The following is a 17,688-nucleotide window of genomic DNA, read 5'->3' on the forward strand; positions in this document are numbered from 1 at the left end:
CAGATCAGCAGTTCTTTAAAATGCAACAATGCATTTTTAAAATTATGTTCTGTCATATCTTACAGCTGTTCTGTAGAGGGCCACATCAACATTTCTGTGGGACAATTCCTTAGTGATTTCACAAGAATACTTGTGATAGTTTCTGTACTCTGTTTAAACAAGTGCCAAAAATATTGTAAGGAAACCCAAAGAAGTTTGAAAGTTCATTCAGGACATATTTAAACATTCCTCTGGTTACAGAAGAGGTATAAAACAGTGGCTTAGTGCTCACACAACTGACAAGCAGCAGCAGCCCAGCTGAAATCTGGGAAATGGTATTTGAAGAGTGCTGTGCTGCAGCTACTGAGCCGTGCTGGGTTTGTGCAGGCTCGGGGCTTGAGGCAGGACTTTTCCTTAAGTTTCCAAATGCCTGGATCACAACAGAGTGGCAAAGCCCAGTACAAAACTAGTGTGTAATTTAGCTTATTTGAAATACTGAGAGAATTTTAAAAAATGAGAATAAATTCAACATACTCTTTGTTCACCAGCAGGTGGATTTTTAGAACTGCTTCATAGAGTAGTTCTTACAGAAAAGTTTAATGGCCAGGTACAGATGACCTGCTGCATATCTGCACATACATTAACCTTTGTCAAAAGCCAGTTTGATGTGGATGGAAATACTCATTCCAAATCATTGAAATCTGAGGGAAAACTTAATGATGTATCAGCAAACAATGAGAAAAACTTATTAATCATTCAGAAAGTTTCCAACTATAGTGTGGTCTTAGCACAGCTTTTGCTGAAAATCAGTGGTTTATGTGATCACCTTGCACTTGTCACATTCAACCATGTAACTTGAAATAACAACACACCTGGTGTGACAAGCTGTAACCTCTATCATTCTTGAAAATTCCTAAGTTTTAATACTCAGCCAGAATCTTAATTTTATAGCCCATCTGGTGTAGTCTATACTGTTTCTTCAAAAGTGAGATTTGCAAACAAATTAAAGTTTTCAAAGGACCATTTTAATGATTTATCTAATCAAAGAATGTTAAGTTCAATCTAAATGCAGGAGTTTTTGACATCCCAACCACATTGGCCAGAGGCATTAATAAAAAAAAAAGAAAAAAAAGCCAGAACAACGTGTTACCAAAAATATGAGCTCAGAAGTAATTTAGCTAAAAAGAAAACCTCAAGAATGGTGCACACTCTCTTTTGCCCAGAAACCATAACAAGCTACTCAGGGAAAATATTTTAACTTTCCAATCCAAGCTGTACTTTCATTATGAGTTTGTCAATTTTTCTGTAAGAACATGACCATGTGATCAAATCTGAAGTGCAGACTGATCCTACAGTAGCTACAGGCTAACAAGAGTGAGGCTCAGCCAGGTTTCCAGACGAGTGATTTTATCCCAAGAGAACTCCAAATATTGTCCAGAGAAAAACAGTAAGTGAAGGGACAAGGCCTGTTGTGTCAAAGGAGCAACTCTGGCACCGTGGTATGTTCCCAAACCCACTGGGCTGATGCAAAAGTTGCTTAAATCACAGGATGAAAAACTGAAAGAGTAAAAATTGTGCTAGATTTCTCTGGGAGGAGGATTTTCTCTGGGGACAGGGGCCAAAAAGCAGAGTGTGTGTAGGGGACACCAGAAACCTTTACTATGTTTATGTGCAAAAGGCAGAGAAGATGTTGACTGTCAGGTGTACAGTTCAGGATTCAATTCTCAGCCTGCTGCTGCTAATTCTCACTTCAACCTATGTCCTGACATATCTTGTTTCCCAGGACTAGATGATAGCTGGAATGCTGGGGGCCAGGACAAGCAAATTTAGGACAGGACAGACCACTTACTAATGCAAAAATCGTTTTCCTATCCTTTTTATGGGTAATTTTACTTAACTGGTAAGTGTGTTAAAATTACTACAGCACTTTTCCTTATTTTACAAAACTTGAGCAAGTTCTGTAATTGCAGTGTGCCTGCACTGCTTCCCAGTCCATGTTCATTATCAGCATCTTGATGGAAGAACTCCTACCCAATCTGTATTTTTAGCTCACCCTACAGCACTCTTGCTATCCTACACTGACTGGTTGGTAATGTGCTGGTTGTTTGTAGGTTAACTAGAAAAGGGTTTAAAGTACCTTGAACTATAATAATATATTTAAAGAAAGAGTATTTGAAGTACTAATCAATTCAGCTGATGTCTGGAACTCCAAATTCCAAACACAAAGAAGAACAGCAATGCACCTTTGAAATGAAGTAACAAAATTAATAAAAAATAGAGGTTGCTCACACTGCTGACTTGGATCAGAATCTGTGGTCATCTTCACATAGTTTGAGGGGAAGAGACCTGTCACACCATTGATTTCTCCTTGCCACCAGTCAGCATCATCTTTGTTCAGCACATTAATCAGCTGCCCCTTGGAGAAACTGAGCTCATCCTCATTGTTGGCCGTGTAATCGTACATGGCTATCACCTGACACACTGTGAAGGAAAGAAGAGTAGAATGGAGTTATACCAGCATTAAAACTGTTCTCTCAGAAAAGAAACAGCTATTTCACATGCACTGTTACATAGAAAAATGCCACACTATTTTATCTTGATACAGAATTGTCTTCTCTTTTCTTTTACTTTTTTTTAAATTGAGCCAGTGAGTAATTCTTATTTCCACTTTATATATCTGTGAACTTTTATAATTAATGGACTGCATCTACTGGCCTTCTAAACACTTTAAAATATAATCAAGTGTGCTTCTCTCTTCTACTGGCTGAAAAGAGTTTGATTATCTTACTGCAGACATTTGTGGGGAAAATGTGGCAGAGGAAGAGGAAACGTGCAGTAGCTAATCATGGGTTGCTACTTTAGGCACAGGGAAGTTTTGTCCAGTAAAATGCAGGAAATTGTTGTATAAGCAACTCATAGCTGTGGAGAACAGCATAATTTAAGCACACAGAAGCAAAAAAAGCTCCTTTTCTGTGAAATAACCTCATTTGTACCCGACCATTCAAGTGGAAATAACCTGAAAATTTGCTTGGTCTCCCTCTTTATAAGGAGCAGTGCATGTAATTCCATGTGGTTTGCCAATGTTTGCCAGCTCTTTCTAAGATTTTAGCTAGCACATGGAAACATGGAATTTCCAGAGGAGAAGAGTATGGCTCTTCAGAGCAACCATCAAAATTAAAAAGTCCAGAAGATGCATGCTGACCCTCATAGATACATAAACAATTGAAATAGTTACATTAAATTCCAAATGAAATACAAAGTTTTTTTTTTTTCACCTGAGGGAGCAGCTGATGTAGTTCTTTCACTGCTTGGACCCAGCAGCTTCACATGGCTGGCAGGGAACCATCCCTTCTGTCTCTTTTTCCCTCTTGCCTGTAAATGTTTATAATGGTTATTACACAATTGAAAAACTGAATAGTCCATAGATCGGAAAAAAATGCAACAGATATGTCAGGGTTTTGCCAACAAATACAAGAAGTCAAGCTTCTAAACAGCAGCTAAATGAATCTCAAGAGATAAAAATCTGACTAAAGCATAAAACAACACAATTGAGATAAAGCTGTACCCTAATATGTTCATCCAAATTTTTAAGTGAGATTTCAGAGTACAACTCAACTGTAGGGCTGAAAATTCATTCTATAAATTTCCCACGTATGCATCACATCCAGAATCCCTAATGAGGTCAAGGGCACTTTTACAGGACATTCTTCTTAAATCTAGGTAGGGACGGGAGAGAAGTAGGAACAGCATCTTTGCATTAAACAAGCTTCCAACTCCAGCTTCCAAACCCACCTGTTCTTTCACTAGAATAACTTTGCAGTTTAATGTTTCACCAATTAAATCTTAACTAATTAAATAAATGTCAACTTTTCTCTTCCCCCTCCCACATGTTAATCAACAGTTTTACTATTTTATGTGAGCAAGAAAATTGACTCTAAAAAAAACATAAAACCCCCAGCAACTCAAGGTTTAAAAAAGCCAACCAATCAATCTAACGAACAAAAAAAATCCACCATGCAGCTTTTCTTCCCTTTTGGTTTTTACAAGATGAAAATAACTTTCTGACCAAATTTATATAACTCTAATTAGTTGTTTTTATTGAATTAAACCTGAGAGCACCTCCTTGCCATTCATGAAGTCAATAATTATTTCTCCTTGAATCACTACCTGCAACTCTCCTTGCCACCATCCACTGGCATTTTTCTTCAGAATAAGTATCAGCTGTCCTGGAGCGAGACTGAGCTGTTCAGCTCCTGATGCAGCATAGGCAGTAGTAACCTGAGCGATTTCTGGAAAGAGAACAGTAATTGCATTTGTTCATTTTTCACTGCAGTAAGAGCTGGATCCTCAGAAATATCCTGGTAGCTGACTTGCAGCTAAGAACATCAGCCACCATTAAAACACTTCTATGAACCTAAATGTTCAGAGTTACTTAAGATACAGCCTTAAATGTTGAAAGGTTACCATGCACTTACCGGGCTTCTTATTTATTGTTCCAGTTTTGCCAGCACAGCTAGAAGCCTACAAAGACAAAATAACAGCCACCTTTAATGTGCAATAAAACCAGTACAGTTTACACTGTAAAAGCACATGGAGATTTTAACTTTAAACCCATATTTAACAAAACACCATCCTGTACAGTGAGAGAGGCAGTGTGACACTGGCTACAGCTCTGATGTAGCACTCAAGCTACTTAGGATTTTCTTTTCTGCCAAGCACATTAACCTCTGCTCAAAATCCTTGTCTAAGAGCTGAGTGCCAACAGAACAGAATTGAGAGAAAATATTGTGTGTTAATTGTCAGAATATGAACTCACATCTGGATCTTTTGGTCTGACGTAATTGGAGGGGAAGATTCCAGTTCTGTTATCGATGCTCCCAGTCCACCACTCCCCTTCCTTCTGGGTCACCAGGATCTCCTCCCCTTCCATGAAGGTCAGGTCACCAGGCTCAGAGCTCGAGTATGGATAGAGGGCAACGTACTCTGTGCCAAGAGGAGAGAACAGCTTCAGATGGGCATAAAGGAACCTCAGATGCACATAAAGGGATATCAGCAATCTCCAGAGTATTCACAACAGGGACCACAACCGTGTGTTCATAACAGGGATCATACCTTTACAGGTCTGTGAACTGACCTGCCCACCTGCTTGACTGTAATCACATTTACTCTTACAGGTACACAACTTTGTAATGAAAAAACACAGGTGCAATTAAAATATAATTGGGGAAGCATGGAGATACTGGAGAAAAATTTCTAGTGTAATACTTGTTTTCTCTACTCCTTACTGACTGTAAGAAAATGGTCCACATTTAGGAGATTAAAAATCTTCTCATGTCTTTACAGAACACCATAACACAGTAGAGAACACCATGAAGGGAACTCTGCTTATAGGTTTTCAGAAATATATTCATGCTCAAACAAAAGTCTTAAAACAGAACCTAGGCCTATGCTCAACCTGAATTACTTATAACCTTAAGTTCCTATTTCAGAACTCTTGTATCAACACCTGAACATTTGCACTGTGTCTTTTGGACAACCACTCAAAGTGCTGCTCAGAAACTCCTCACAAACTGAACTATATTTACAAGTCATTAAGCAGAACCATACTGTAGCATTAGTTGGCATTTTTCATGCTGCCTTACCCTCTCCTGCTGTGTAACTCTGGGTATTAGGCCTTTTGTTTACTGCTGCATAAATAGCTTCTGGTCTGCAGAAAGAAGGAGGAAAAAAAAAAGCTTTGTGTTACCAAGAGGCTGATCAAGAGCAAATCTCTCAATTAACATGAGACTAAGATCACATTGGTCATATCAGAGCTGATACTGACTGAATTAACTGCAAAGACTTCCCTGACTATCAAACAGTGCCAAGTACTACTGATATTTAATATATTTATGGGACCCAAGAGCACAACACTTAAGAAAAAATATCATGTGATAAAAAGAAGAGATACATTCACAAATTACATTATTCAAAAGAAGTAAATTACAGATTTTGACTAAATTCTCTTATTCTAAAGAATTTCTAAGAAGTTTTAGCAGAATGCATGAACAGAACAATTTACACACAGTGGTGCAGTAACCAGACTTTACCTGAGCAGTTACCCTGCAGCATTAGAACAGGCATAATGATCTTTTCAAGTGAAGAAAAACACACTACTGCTCTGTGCAGAGCTTACTTAGTTTTGGGTCACTTAAAAACTGGCACTTTTAGAGGCAGAATGCAACTGTACTGCAAGACAGGAGACTTGGTAATGAACAAAAAGTCTGGCACTTGATGAATAATCAAACACCACTGATGTTTCACAGCATCAGCCTACCAAGACTGTTTATAGTTACACAGCAGTGAGCCCATCATTACTTGGCTTGCCAAAATGAAATAATAAAAGCCTAAAATGACACAGTGTAAATTCTAAAGGGCATTTATGTTCTGCACACTAAAGCACTGCAAAAATTTTGCACTCTAAACCACCTCTTTTTGCAAGCTGCTGAATAAAACAACAACAAAAGTCACACTTACTCCTCTTTCTTGATTTCACTCCCAGGTAAGAGCTTGACATAGGACTTTGGAAACCAACCCCTTCCTCCATGTACCTCTCCAAACCACCAGTTCTCCTGCTGCTCCAGGACAGTGATGATGTCATTCTTTGAAAAATTCAAGTGGTTATCTTTTTTTGCAGTCCAAGAGCAAAGTGCTTGTGCTTTTAGATTCTCTACAGGCTGCCCCTGTAAAACAGAAGTGATGTTGGTTGACCACACTGCCCCAAACTGGTTCAATTGTTAAAAACAAACACTGGTGGATCTTTCAATGAAGTTTAAGCAACTTCATTCTTAAGTAATGGCTGAATAACTTTGTTGACGTCAATGCATGCATGCAACTCAGTTTCTTATTTATTAGAAATACCTTCTGTGTCTAATTATAGGTGAAAATTATTTTAAAATTAAGAAAGATGAGTTCTTCTTGCTCAGTGGTTCCTGGAAATACATGGAATTATATCAATGCACACTAGTAGAATATTTAGATGAGCTTCTTTATCCTCCAGCCTGCTCAGTGCACCCAGCACTAGCAAAGTTGTGTGGTATTTTGGCTTTTCTTTAAATGATTTTCATTGACATGAATCTGAGATACAGCAAGTTCTGCACAAGGTACCTGTCCATGAATGGGTGAAACAGATCCAGGGGACACAGTGCGAGTAAAAGCTGATTTCTGCTGCCAGGCTGTGTTAACATTCAGGCTGGAAAAGGGGACGTTTTGGTAATCAGATTCTTCTGCAGATTTACTTGGTGAAAGTGGTCTGCAAATTGAACACAAAGCATATTTATCAAATTACAACTTTAATTTAGAGAGTAACTCAAGCAGAGAAGTTTTCTTCTGTTAACATCTGTAAAACTGATATTCTATACAATGCAAAGCAGACTATCAAATACTCAAATTTTCCAAGCTAAGACTTTACGAAGGTTCTTCAATAAGTTTTCTGCATTTATATTTTAAGAACAAACACCAAGTGAAACTATACAGCACATTATGTGCTAGCTAAATTTAGAAAAAGCAATTTAAACACAAACATAACAACAACTCACTCTGAAGCAGCTGAGGTAGTAGATAAAGATACTGTAGGAGGAAGTAAGGCTTTCTTAGGAGATAAAGCTTTTTCTCCTTCTGGTATTTTTTCTACATAATTGCATGGAAACCAACCAAAATGTCCTTGAAAACTCCCATAAAGCCAACCAGGCTCTCCCACAGTTTTTTCATCAACCTATGGATGGGAGGAGAAATACAAAGAATTAGCAGCATGAAACAAGCAGGGTACCTGGTGTGTCAGCACCTGCTGGCTCTGACCTGAACAGGGGCAGTTCCCATACAGGATCAGCATTTTCACTCTGCCCTGGCAGAACTGAGCTGATTTTGCCCTGTGATGATGCAGCTGTACTGGTTTCAGACACAGGTACAGACAGACCTCAGGGACCCTTCAAACAGGCCCCAGATATGCACACATGAGGCTCATGCAGTGCCTCTGAGCCACTCTGTCCTGCCAAAAATACCAGTGCACTATGCTGGATTCTGCTGAATGTGCAGCCAAGAGGCAGGGGCTGGTGAGCCCAGCAGAGCAGGAAACAACTGCTGCTGTTCTGCTTACAGATATAATTAACTCTGTCAGCTGACTGCATCCAAAACACATCCAAAAATTCTGTTATTTACTATGTGATTAAGTACAGAATATCCCTAAACATTCACAGCAATACTGAAGCTTCCATTATGCTGCAAATTAGCCAGTTAGTGAAAATTGGCTAAAAATTAGCAGCCTATCACATACTATCAGCTGGTTGGCTTAGCTAGGGTTTGGGATGGGAGAGGAGGAGGAGGAGGTGGCAGCAGTTAGCCTATTTCTGAAATCAGTAATCAGCAGTTAAATGTTACAATTACAGCTGAGAGGGAAGTCAAAGCAAAACCTACTTCTCTTGTTCCCTTTTCCATGGTTCATTGGTATAAAAATGCAAATAAATACTTTAACACTGTCAAACTAAAAGCTAATTTAGTCAATTATTTTAATACTTTCTATCACATTGCTTTATAAATTCTTCCTCATCACCTACTTGTATCACTTACAGTCTGAATGAGAAGAAACCACACATACATTAGAAACTGTATTACCATGGCTGTAAATCAGTTTTCATTCACTGCAGACAAAGACTTTCAAACAAGTGCTAAGAACTAATATACATGAAATAACACAGATTTCTACTGAGAAGCCATAAGGCATTTCCAATCTTATGGTCCTACTGTAATATTAGAGACAGCAAACTCAGAAAAGTGTTACAATAAATGGACACAGAATAAATTGCTCTAAGTGTCTGCCTGAGGGAGGATTGATAAAAGAACACTCAGAGAATCACAGATTCATAGGATGGTTTGGGTTGAAAGATCACATGATTCCACCCCCTCTGCCAGGGACAGGGACACCTTCCACTAGACCAGGTTGCTCAGACGGGCAGAAATCTCTGTAAAGAATACACTGGAAAACAGTATTAAGATTCAAAAGAACCTTTAACACCTACTTGTTAAATAACTAATTAGATTTTAATTCAAATACCATCAATAAATAATTGATGTCTCTATTTACTATGCTCCTATTTCAAGCAAACACTCAGAAGTCAACTTGTACATGTGCAATAAACTGCAACAACTACATTGTTTCTGATCTACTAATTTTAGAAACTTTATGTTTAGTATTCACTGTTCTTATACTTAAAGAAATTGTGAATTTATCTAGGATGTGTAAAACTCAGGGGAATATTTTGGCTGAACTAGTCCTAATTTCACCTGTTTAAAAAAAAAAAAAAAAAAAAAAAAGAAAGAAGCAATCCAATTTAAATTTTGAGTAAACCTTAAAATACAACAATGCCATGCTTTTGACCCTTAAGACTTTGTGCCTCTCAAGGCTAGAGAAAAGGGTTAATTTTTGCAAGTCAAATGTAAATAGCAAATCTTACCTGAATTACATCTCCAGTATTAAAGCTCATCTCATCATGGTTCCTTGCCTCAAATGGATACAAAGCTCTGTAATTTACCATGGCAATGGAATTCCTCGACTCTGCAGTACCAACTGCATTACCTGGAAGGTAAGAAAACCAGTGACCACTCTGACAGCTGAGAGACAAACACTCAGTTACAGCCCCATCACTCTATAAACAGCTGGTAGGAATATCAGTTCTTGTCCCAGACACTGTGCAGGTATCAGAGGAGATTCAGTTTAGCACACTATTCATGGAAATGTAACCGAGACAACAAAACGCATTGACTTTGCAGTGACAAGTCACAAAAACATAGAATGGATTGGGCTGGAAAGGACCTTAAAGGTCACTTAATTCCAACCCCCCCCCCATGGGCAGGGATGCCTTCTGCTAGACATCATTAAAAATGACATTTTTATCTTCTTCTCTTTCCTTGCCACTCTGCTCTGGCTAAGCCAGTGCTTTAATAAAGCCTCATTTAGCACCACTATAATGTTCCAAGTTGAAGAGATCCCACTATTGCAACATTTGTTCAGCACCATGTGTGAAGATTTTTTTAGAAACCTGTAACAGCAAAATATAATGATTTCTATTTTCTTTGCATTTCTGTTCTCCAAGTCAGAGACTGATGTTACAAACAGGGAATGTTTTACAAGGTTTAGCTGAGGTGTGCAAATATCTTTCAGCCCTGTTCTAATTTGATCCTTGATGAACTCAGTGAGAAAAGTGGCTAATAAAAACTGAGAAGAACTAATGAAGGATGAAATCAAACGTCTTTAGTGAAAATATTGTTAAAACATTATTTTTCTGAGTCCCACTGCTAGAGTTAGGTCTAGTTATTCAGTTCTTTGTTTTCTTCATCTGAGGCATTGAGCAATGCAAAAATAAACTACATTTCACTGTAAATAAATCACTTTTCTGAGCATTACCTGCCCATCTCTCATGAATGAACAAATCCCTTCCATATTTGCATTCCATTTTAATGAAAAGAAAGTGCAAGCCTAGGAAAAACCTAAAATATTACTGTTCCCAGCAACTGCTACTCATTGACCATAATCACTGGAAGATTTGTCATCAGAGTCATATGTGCTGAAAACTGACAGAAGTAACTTAAGTTTCTAGTATCATTTATAACTGACAAAACACATGAAACAATGCTGGTTTGGGTGTTTTTTAATTGCCTCTTAGGCAAGAAGTCTGCCATAGGGTCACATCAATAGTAGTACACCTGAAGAGTGAAATAACACTCAAGAGAAGTAGAAGTCCAAAAGTCTAACGATTTTGAGATTACCTTCATTTTTCCAGGGTGGCTTAAGACTTTTCCCCTCTGTTGGCTTCAAGAGATCTGCAAACTTTTCATTTATGTTTATTTTAGAAGTGTGTTTCTCCACTTCTTGAGAGTTGCTTGTTTCTTTTATCTTTTTTATCTCCTCGTTCTGCTTGCGCCTCTCCTCAGCTTCTTTTGCTATTTGTTCTTGCTTTCTTTTATCTTCTCCCAGTTGCCTCTGCCTTTGTTGTTCCACCTCCCTCAAGATCGTGGCTTGTCTATTTTTCTCCTCCTCTGCAAGAAGCTGTTGTTTGTTTTCCCTTTCTCTCATCATGGCAGCTGCTTCTTCAGCTTTCAGCTTTTCTTGGACTTTTTCCTGCATTCGTTCTTCCTCCAACCGCTTCTTTTTCTCTTCCTCTTCCCTTCGGATGTTTTCCTGCCATCGGTTCTCCTTCTCCCGTTTTGCTTTCCTGGAAGAAAGGAATGAGAGAGGTAAGAGAACATTGATATAAAAATGAATGAGATTGTGTTCCTACAGTAATCAGTGACACTTGTCAGCAAAACTGAGTTTATGACCTTGATCACTCTGCTCTCAGGATCATCAGCTCTGCCACAGACCATGGCTTAACATGGGTGCCAGTGTATTCCACATAAAAATAACAAATGGATTAAAATTCAAGCATTGTAATCCATCACCTGTGCAGTGCCTTCATGAACACTTCTGCCCACCTGCATCCTGATGAACAAGAACTGATCTGATAATTGAACCAAGCTGGACTTAAGCTCTCTAGCAAGACAGTATCCAAATCTCCTGACTGGAAACAATTACTTCCAAAGAGATTAATTTCACTCAGGTACATAGATAAAAATAGCCTTTTCATGCTGGTCTTGGCAGCTTGGTATTTTTGCCTTCAGCAGTTGCAATCTATCCAGTGTGCTTATCCCTGCCAGGACCACACTGCAGCAGACAAGATCTGGAAACCTGACTGTATTCTCTGAAATTATTTGAATGTTACCCTGTGCCTCAGCTGTCTAAAGAAGTTAGTAACGAATTCAACACAGTATTTTAGCTGTCAAGACCTTTCTTCTGAAGAGAGAGGACCTAACACTTTGGGCTATCTTCTTAAAAATGTCTAGATGAGACCTTTTCATCCATTCCCTGTGGGACATCCACTGCTCTGTTGGGCATTTTAGTGTTTCCAAGCACATGGCAGGATCCAGGAGGAGCTGTGCAATGATGCTGTTGCTCCATCACACAGCTATGTCCAACCTAAAAATTAACAGGCTATCACCACACATATGGCACATGGTTCTCTTAAACAGACTGTCACAAATGTTATGAAACTTCATCATACACAGAAAAACGCTGTCATGAGCAATCATGAGTCACCCACACTACAAGGTCACTAGCTCTGTTTCTTTAGTGAAATAAAATATAAAACAGTGAAAATCTCAAATTTAAACCCTCTTACACGAGTAGTACTCCACATAAAATGCTTCCTCTAAGGCAACCAATAGGATGTATTTTTACATTAAAAATATAGATCTTATCTTAAAAGTCAGAACAGCATGATTTTGTTTTAAGAACTGCAGCACTGATGCACTCAGCCATGGTTACCTTGCAGCCTCATCTTCCAGTCGCTTCTTCTGTGCCAGTTCAGCTCTTCTTTTCTGTACCTCTCTTATTTTGTCCTGTTTGATCCTGTGGAGCTGCTCCAAGGCTAATTGCTGTGTGCTGTAACTTTCCCTCAGGTCCTAGGGAGGGAACAATGGAATACATAAAAGGGAATAAAGCCAATCTTTGAGAAAAGCATCCAGGCATTTAATGCTTTTTCAACCAAGTTTTAATACAAATGGCCAAAGTTAAGTTATTAATAGTCCTTGGAGGTCACTGCAAAGAAAGTCAAATCAACAGAAGGATAAAAGGAGATGGTAGGTTTGCAAAGTCAGTGATGTAATCTGGGCTTTCAAAGAGCCCTTCCAGTCCTACACCTGCTGGAAATGCCAACTAGGACAGAGGAGAGGGGAAGATACAAAACTAAGTGTTCAAACACAATGTTACTGAAGGCAATGAATTGTATTTTAAGTAACTACAAGGAGGCAGATTTCAGCTGAAAGCCAACACTGTACCATAACCTGAGAAAGCATCCTGCAATAGGGTGCTCACCCTTGATGTTTCCTGAGTGATCAGTCCCATGTTTAAACCAGAAAAATGTCATAAATATACCCAGCAGTCTTACCACTGTGGGAAACCACAGCTTAAAGACACTAACTCTGACTGGACTTTTCCTGTACTTGTTAACTTCTCAATTTTAGTCTTTTTCTTTTTGAACACATCCTTCAATTCCTATTCCACCTCCTTCTGATAACAGTCTTTTTTTCCAAGCAAAAAATCGGCATGAATCTTTTGGATAATTGAATTTACAGACCAAAAAAAAAATCAACAATAATAGAATTACTTTAGACTGTACTTTGCCATGTTGCAAAACACCTTTAAGATACCTCAGTCTTTTCTCTTAGGAATCTTGCTGATATACATTGAGCAATGCAATGGGTAAAAAAACCGGATTTTTTTCATCTGATTTCATAAATACAAATAAAGCAATTCAGAATGAATTGTTCCCACTACAATATCCACCTCTATCAATAATCATGTTGCCTAAGAGATATGCTGCAATTTGTATGACAAAGGTAAGATAACAAGATTGCTGTGTCACTGTAGCAACGAACTAAATCAAGCAATTGACTGAAATTTTTTTCTCAAATATATTAAGCTGGGAATATTCTTCCTTCTTATTTTGCCCAGAATTTCAGGAGCACTATGGAAGCAAACTTACATTAGGAAAACTCTCATATCTTTAAGGACAGAAAAACCCTCATGCAAAGTGAAACGAAAAGCTCGTTTAGGCAATTCTGTTGTTTTATTTCCTCATAAATTATTCTAAAAGTATAAAGTATTTCTGACCTCAGCAGATAAAAGTAGTGTTGAAAGACAGCAAGTAAGTTTAGTACTGGGTTAATCTGGAGGTTTGACAGCCATACTGTATTCTGCACTCTGATGCTTGTTCTAGACTTTTAAACTTGGACAAGAACTCAAACACCTGACTCACAGCTTAGGATGGATGGATCCAGGTACAGAGCAAGAGATGGAAAAGTGGGAGAAGACACTGTTTCCATCTGAGACTACTTTTTTGGTTCATGTTACCTTAACTAACAAGAAAAATGTTTGGGTGAAACAACTTAGAGAACAGTCCATTAAGAAATTAAAAGTCAGTATTTTGCTCTCAGTATTCTGCAGCTTGGATTTCTAAGCAGGTAAGGATGTTAAGTCTTTAAGAGGATGTAAAAGCTAGCAGAAAGAAAAACAGCCTATTTATTTTATTTTGGGAAAATGTATTTAATAGAAGTTGCACATCCAAACAGAAAGGGTAAGCAGAGAAAAATTGCGAAATAATTAACAAACAAAAAAGCCAAAGATTAGAAAATAACCTTAAGTAAGAGGAAGAGGTTGTTGAGACAGCTTAGCAGAGACAAAAGGCACTGAAGAACAGAATCATCCATATTCTCACACTGTAAGATAAGGTAGACAAAAAGCCAATTAATCTTTGCACTGTATTTTGAAAAACATATCTTAGGGAAGACTGAACTGTGGATGCAGCCACTGAACACAGCAAGCCATGCAATAAACAAGTAACTCAAAATGCCCATTGCACGAAGCCACTTTTAAAAAGAAAATAAATTCCTTACATGTATACAAATTTTTGTGGCTTTTTAAAATTGGAGAGTGCAGAGCCCTCGTGCTGGCCCAGCATCAATCCAATCAATCCTTACTAAAGGAAAAAGCTCCCATCAGTGCCACTCAGAGTAAGCTGGCAAATAAAGTTAAATGGATGTGTGCTACCCTGTGAGAGCTGCCTGAGTTTTTAGGCAGGCCAAGAGTTGCCTCAGAAACAAAAATTCAGAGCCAGTGATCAACAGCTCTTACCTTATAACAAATTAACGAATATTAACAAATAAGTAGCCTACACTTACTTTTAAGGATCATACCCAAATCTGCTACCAGACCTGGCACAGTGCACTGTGAAACTATGCAGGTCTATCAATAAAAGTCAAGTGTTCAGTACACAATTCAAAAATAGCAGCAAATATGACCTCATACTGTGAGAACAGAATGTGCAAGGGCCTGAAAAACTTTAATTCTAAATCAAAATGAGTTCTAGAAGGTAAAAGGTGAGTGAGCAATAGTTAAGTCATGCAAAGCAATAGTTAGCAAGAGACTCATGTTTTAGTACACTAACAGTAGGTTTGCATTTTTATTGTATTATTTACCCCAAGACTTTCGATAATTCTCTTTTGACACTGAAGTTAGGGAAGACTTTTCGGAAGCCTGGTGAAAGCAGCACCAATCTTTATGACTGGATGAAGAAATAAAATACAGTGCTTACAAGTGTAGGACATTTAGATAATGCAAGTACCTTAAGCTGACTGTTAAATTCATCCATTTCAGCAAGTTTAGAAGCAGTTTCCTTCTCAAGGGCATCTAGTTGTTCCTTAAGTCTTTGGCATAATTCTTCCTTTTCTTGGGACTTCTTGTGCACTGAATTGACTCCTGTGCCTACATAAGGAAAGACAAGCAATTTTACAGGTGTTTCTGGGTTATTTTCAGTTTTTTTCCCCAGTTTTTAATCATTGCTCGTTATTTTCCTATTATATACACAATCCAAACCTCCTTCCTCACAAAAATTCCTTGATTTACCTTTCTTTTCATATACAGCATGAGAAAGAAATATCCCCAACACTGAACTAAGGCACATAGGCATTCCATGCAATACATACAGAAAAATTTTCAAGCTGGTTTTTTTAATATCAGATCAATTCATCCCAAGTTTTTCTAGAGATTTCCAGTGTAATTTGAAGTAAAGACCAATGTAAACTTTACATAAATGAACTTCCTTGTGTTTACCAAAAAAAGGACAAATTGTAATAATATCTGTACAGTCTGTATAAATAAAGTTTTAAGCAAATTCTGTGCTTTCTTACCAAAATGTGTTTGTTTGTCCCTTATTTGGAACATAAAGGAGATAACACAATGCAGATGAGACAATGGCACTACCTGGGAAGATGTAGAAGTGAAGGTGCTATTAACACCTCTGTACCCTTCAGCCTTGATTACAAGGGATGAGAAACCAACAAGGCAATCAAGAACAGAACTCATGTACAGGCACTTACTCTGAGTGTTTTCAAGCTGAGCATTTTTTATTCTTTCATTTAACAACTGCTTTTCAGGAACCAAATAGATTAGTTTATTCTGATAATCCTGTAGATGTTGAAGAGAACATAACAAATTTTTAATATTGTTTATGAGTCATTAAATAAAAGAGAGTGACTTTTCAAACATTGCTTCAATTCATGTTAGTGAAGCAGGGATGCAAGTTATCATTGGTGGATAAAGAAAAAAATTGCTTCTATCCTCTTAGCAGAAATAATATTACAATTGAAAGCTTTTGACCCCAAACCATTAACACAGCTGGAAAAATATTTACCACACATGCTAAAAGTGTAAATATTAGCACAAGTCACATTTAAGGTGACTGCTCCAAGCCTAATATAAAACAGTAACAACATGAAAATAAGTTTCCCTGACAAGCAGAAGCATCACATAAAAATACGGCAGAGAATAATTTATGGTAGTCAACTGATTAGAAATAATTAATGTCTTGTTACTCAAATAGAGAAAAAAAAAGATAAAAGAGCAGCAAGATAATTCAACCTAAACACTAACTTGGTCTGAACACAGGACAACATTCCTCAAAAAAATCTGAGTCTGGAACCGTAGAAGAATTCAAAATTAAAGAGAAGTCTCTACTATCAGTCCACAAAAGAATAGCTGAGGTTTTCAAAACTGTTACTTAACTCTCAGTTCATTTTAGTACATATAATCATTTGTTTAACACCACACACAAAACTAAAAGCCTCTGTAATGCTGACAGTCTTGCCTATTTCCTCTCTCCACTGCAATCCAACTGACTCCATATTCCTCCCTATGGGGATGCATTATAAACAGCATTATGGAAACACAGAATATAGTAAAAGAAAACCATAAGCTTAACAAAGTTACACACCTCAAGCTGTTGCTGTAATTGCTTGACTTCCATGATTCCTTGGTCATATTTCCTATCCAAAGCCTCTAGCTCTGTTTTTCGCATTTGCTTTTTGCTACGAATATCCTGCAACCTGCCCGAGATCTGCTGATGTTTGTCAGTCTGGAAAGAAAGCAGAGACAGATTACACCACAGATAGCAAAAATCCCTTTGCTAAGCCTGTGGGCAGGTTAGTTCACAACCAGTTCTCTAAAACAACCCAAAATACCTGCTTTAGATCAGTCATCCAAAACAGAGTGGAACACCTAATGGGCCATTAATGAAGGTATTACTATTTGCATAATTTAAAATACCGTATTTCAGCATATGTGGTAAAATTCCGGTCTTACCAGGGCTTCTAATTCAAGATTAAGGCTCTTCTTTTTGGAGGTCAATTTGACAATTTCTTCTTGTTCCCTGTTACGCTGATTAAGAAGCTCTTGCCGACGGATTCTCTCCCATTCCAGTCGTCGCTGGCGCTCGAGCTCCTGCTTTGCTGCCTGAGGGAAAGTTACATTACCTTAAACTAGAGTGGAAATGCAGAACTCAGAGATCCTGATTTAATATAATGTGCTCTGTTTCTAAACAGAACAACAGCAACACAACATCATGTCTTCTCTAAAGTGCTCTTCTACACTTCAGCATCAAAGAATGCAGGAAGTGATCCTACAAGATTCTTCGTGCCACACTCCTGAATCTGGATGAAAAAAGCTTTATAATTCAGAAAGTCCCTGCAGCTTGGAATATTGCCCATAAAACAGCACATTGACAGACACTGCTTGTAATCTCCTTT

General features: G+C 37.9%; 1 protein-coding gene across 5 annotated transcripts in view; it reads right to left on the reverse strand.

The window, feature by feature from the left end:
- ITSN2 (intersectin 2) overlaps nucleotides 1-17,688 on the reverse strand; it is an 80,170-nt gene that overhangs the window by 19,153 nt on the left and 43,329 nt on the right. For 4 of the 5 annotated variants that reach the window (XM_088162480.1, XM_014872961.2, XM_088162477.1 and 1 more), the window contains exons 13-29: nucleotides 17,246-17,395; nucleotides 16,878-17,018; nucleotides 15,985-16,072; nucleotides 15,231-15,370; nucleotides 14,245-14,325; nucleotides 12,374-12,510; nucleotides 10,780-11,225; nucleotides 9,468-9,589; nucleotides 7,557-7,732; nucleotides 7,126-7,270; nucleotides 6,496-6,701; nucleotides 5,622-5,686; nucleotides 4,796-4,962; nucleotides 4,455-4,500; nucleotides 4,147-4,268; nucleotides 3,255-3,351; nucleotides 2,269-2,460 (exon numbers count right to left, since the gene is read on the reverse strand). In XM_088162480.1, the coding sequence (XP_088018606.1) occupies nucleotides 2,269-2,460; nucleotides 3,255-3,351; nucleotides 4,147-4,268; nucleotides 4,455-4,500; nucleotides 4,796-4,962; nucleotides 5,622-5,686; nucleotides 6,496-6,701; nucleotides 7,126-7,270; nucleotides 7,557-7,732; nucleotides 9,468-9,589; nucleotides 10,780-11,225; nucleotides 12,374-12,510; nucleotides 14,245-14,325; nucleotides 15,231-15,370; nucleotides 15,985-16,072; nucleotides 16,878-17,018; nucleotides 17,246-17,395 (2,521 nt within the window). The remainder of the gene's footprint in view (nucleotides 1-2,268; nucleotides 2,461-3,254; nucleotides 3,352-4,146; nucleotides 4,269-4,454; nucleotides 4,501-4,795; nucleotides 4,963-5,621; nucleotides 5,687-6,495; nucleotides 6,702-7,125; nucleotides 7,271-7,556; nucleotides 7,733-9,467; nucleotides 9,590-10,779; nucleotides 11,226-12,373; nucleotides 12,511-14,244; nucleotides 14,326-15,230; nucleotides 15,371-15,984; nucleotides 16,073-16,877; nucleotides 17,019-17,245; nucleotides 17,396-17,688) is intronic. The other variant, XM_088162481.1, reaches the window with a different exon arrangement.

This window comes from Sturnus vulgaris, chromosome 3, assembly GCF_052056855.1.
Source record: "Sturnus vulgaris isolate bStuVul1 chromosome 3, bStuVul1.hap1, whole genome shotgun sequence".
Lineage (NCBI taxonomy): Eukaryota > Metazoa > Chordata > Aves > Passeriformes > Sturnidae > Sturnus > Sturnus vulgaris.